Source organism: Mizuhopecten yessoensis, unplaced genomic scaffold (genome assembly GCF_002113885.1).
Source record: "Mizuhopecten yessoensis strain PY_sf001 unplaced genomic scaffold, ASM211388v2 scaffold713829, whole genome shotgun sequence".
NCBI classification, from domain to species: domain Eukaryota; kingdom Metazoa; phylum Mollusca; class Bivalvia; order Pectinida; family Pectinidae; genus Mizuhopecten; species Mizuhopecten yessoensis.
Genome location: NW_018478817.1, coordinates 1 through 2,877, shown reverse-complemented (window position 1 = coordinate 2,877; position 2,877 = coordinate 1). Strand labels below are relative to the sequence as shown.

Sequence of the window (2,877 nt, the reverse complement as noted above, 5' to 3'; positions counted from 1 at the left end):
AATCCGCTCCGCCTGCTACAGCCCATTCGATCTGTTCCTGGAAAAATGTAGTACACATACATTTGTTTATGATAGATCATGTAAAGTTAATATCAAGATCTGTGTTTATTTTCTCTACTTTTCATTTAATTGTCATTTGCGAAAAGCATAACAACTACAGCTAAATACTCATTGCTGAATTGTGTGTGCTTTAATATTCAAGCGATATATTTAATCGGTCTACGACCAGGTGCAAAATAGGCACATTTCACAAGGTATACATGATTTGAAGTATTAGAACCATAGATATATTTAGAAATAAGTATAACAAAACCTTAAAAATGTTTCGTGTCGTTTCTATTGTTGCTGGGTTGTCGACCTCGTATACACAGGAATTACAGATATTTCCCGCCATGAGAGTTCCTGTGTCGTCAGCTACTTGGCGTGCGATTTTCAAGGCGGTAACATTTAAAATTTCCAGGTCTCTTTCACGTCCGATGTGTCTAAGCTTTTCACGATGTCCATAGTACTATATGTGTAGATAATAAATTATTATTTATTTTTCATTCATGGTATGGATAGTAAAAAACCTGCAGTTGTTTCAATGTTTACTCACTGAGAATGTTTTGTTTTCTTAAGGATTGCTTTTTATTGAGTCTATCTGTGATTTTTATCATGAAATGATTGGGTATGAATATATATAATAGCTTACCTATTTTCTTTACTTTTGGATATTTTTCAGCAAACTCATTCCATTAGACAAGATAGAATAGGAAACATTAAAGGCAAATTAGCATTCGAATTAGTTGTTTGCAGGTATTTAACAAAAGGGCTTGAAACACCTTTACAGATTTTTTTTCTTTCAAATATCTGATACCGTAAAAGCTAACACGACGTCACTTCCGGCATGGACAAATTCCTCGTGCAACTCTTTGACTTTTTCAGGATGTTCTAAGACGACTTCTGGTACATAGCTTCCGGCTTTCAAGTAACCTCTTCTCTCAAATTCAAAAAGATATCCTTCTGCTACGATCACATTCTCCCCTGACCGCAGCCTCTCTAATAATCCTAAAAAGTAAAAAAGGGACAGGCACTTTCTGATTTATAAACTATTCGATTGTTTAAACTTGATTACTGTGGCAATTTTAGAATAAGTACAGAGTTCATATCAATTAGGATCCGTGCGTCAATGCACACTATATGTCGTTATGTAGATTCTATGTGTGGTTTGAGGACATTTGATGTCAGTGTGAATGTGTGCAGAATTTGAGAAAGGATGCAGCGAAGATTTATGTGTATTATATAGATGTCATTGCAATAGAATGAATGGTAGGTAAAGCTTGAGAATACACAAGGTCTGGTTTAATAGTTATAATGGGAGGGTGTGTTAGAGTATCCTTGAAAACGAACCTTGCAGACACATGTTAAATGAGCAAATGAGCAAAAACATCAACAGAAAAACAGAATACTGTAACACACAACGGACATAACATTGACACGTTGTACGTATTAAAAATATGATTAAAGTTTACATCACTTTCCAAGAACCATCAACAATTAGTTATTGAAAAAATATAAACAAGACAATATTCGTCGCCTTTACAGATATACAGCGACATAACAGACTCGCCTGTAAGCAGATATATACAGCGACATAACAGACTCGCCAGTCGCCTGTAAGCAGACATATACATCGACTTAATCCTGTGCTTTTCAGAATGGTCGTGCTTCAGAGAGTAATGTTTTTGAGCTAATGACCCTTCATGGTTGTCGTCGTTGGAACTTTATATTCATACTCATACTCAGGTTATGTTCAGTTACGCATACGGCACACATATCATATTGACAAAGATAAAATCGTTTTGTGACTACATATAATGTTACAAAAAACCCTCTGAAGTTATCATTGTACGACAGAATCGGTTTTAAACGAATCTGTTTATAAATGATTATTAATGTGTAGAGAAATACATCCCCGTGTACAATGTATACCGTGTTGTTGATGTAATAATCGGATAAAATAGAAGTAAATACAAGCTAAATGTATCCATGTATACCCTGGGGATATGTAACATGATACAAGAAACCCTGTTCCTGTATCTAAACTTAAAAAGAAAAATACCCTAACATATCTCAGTGCAGTCACTTGAAAACATGACGTCAATCAAATGTCTAGCGTTAAATCAGTTAATGAGATCTGACTGGAATGAACATTTCATCTTAAGGGAGTTTATTGCCCAAATGGGGTCTTATGGGTCCGTTTCTTCCCATAGAAACAAATACCATTAAAGGTGTAAATCCAAACGAAATATCTACTGAATTTTTGGAGTAAAAGCATTTGAAAAATAAATGAATGAATAGAAAAATAAATATCAATTTTAAAGAAGCGTGATAAAAACTATTGGCCTTGTATCAAAAATTGTAAGCTTAAGTCCAGAAATCAATAAAGATATGATATAAATATCCTTTCATGCGAACAACACACTCAGATTGATATTAGTAATTGCAATTGCAAATTTATCAGAATGCCAATTTCTAGATAGTAGAAATCCATATATAACAAAGGACTTACCTTTTGCGGCCATTTCTTGTAAATTAAACAGACAGGTGCTTTATATCTATCTAGGTCAGGCGTAAATGTCAAGGTTAAGTAGTTTGTATTATCAAAGCTAAGGCCTTATCTGTGCTACAGGTAGTAAATGGTGCAATCTTTTACCACAAATAGTAAATGTATGATGGAAATAAAGTTAAAGTATTTCTCAAAAATGAAAAATATAATGCTGTTAAGATATAACTAGAAATCATTGGTGGTGACGTCAGAATACAAAGAGCGTGTTCATGAGATGTTTTAAACGCATGGTATTGAGGCTATTTTGTCTGGTGAGGTATATATGTGTG

General features: G+C 34.0%; 1 protein-coding gene across 1 annotated transcript; it reads right to left on the bottom strand.

Annotated features, from left to right (window-relative positions):
• Positions 1–4: 4 nt before the first annotated feature.
• LOC110440927 (betaine--homocysteine S-methyltransferase 1-like) lies at positions 5–2,574 on the bottom strand (the record flags this gene model as incomplete). The annotated part of the gene is made up of 4 exons (XM_021484041.1): positions 2,552–2,574; positions 857–1,047; positions 314–508; positions 5–37 (listed from the first exon to the last, which is right to left on the bottom strand). Coding segments are annotated over exons 1-4 (432 nt in total), but the record flags the coding sequence as incomplete, so codon positions are not given.
• Positions 2,575–2,877: the final 303 nt, after the last annotated feature.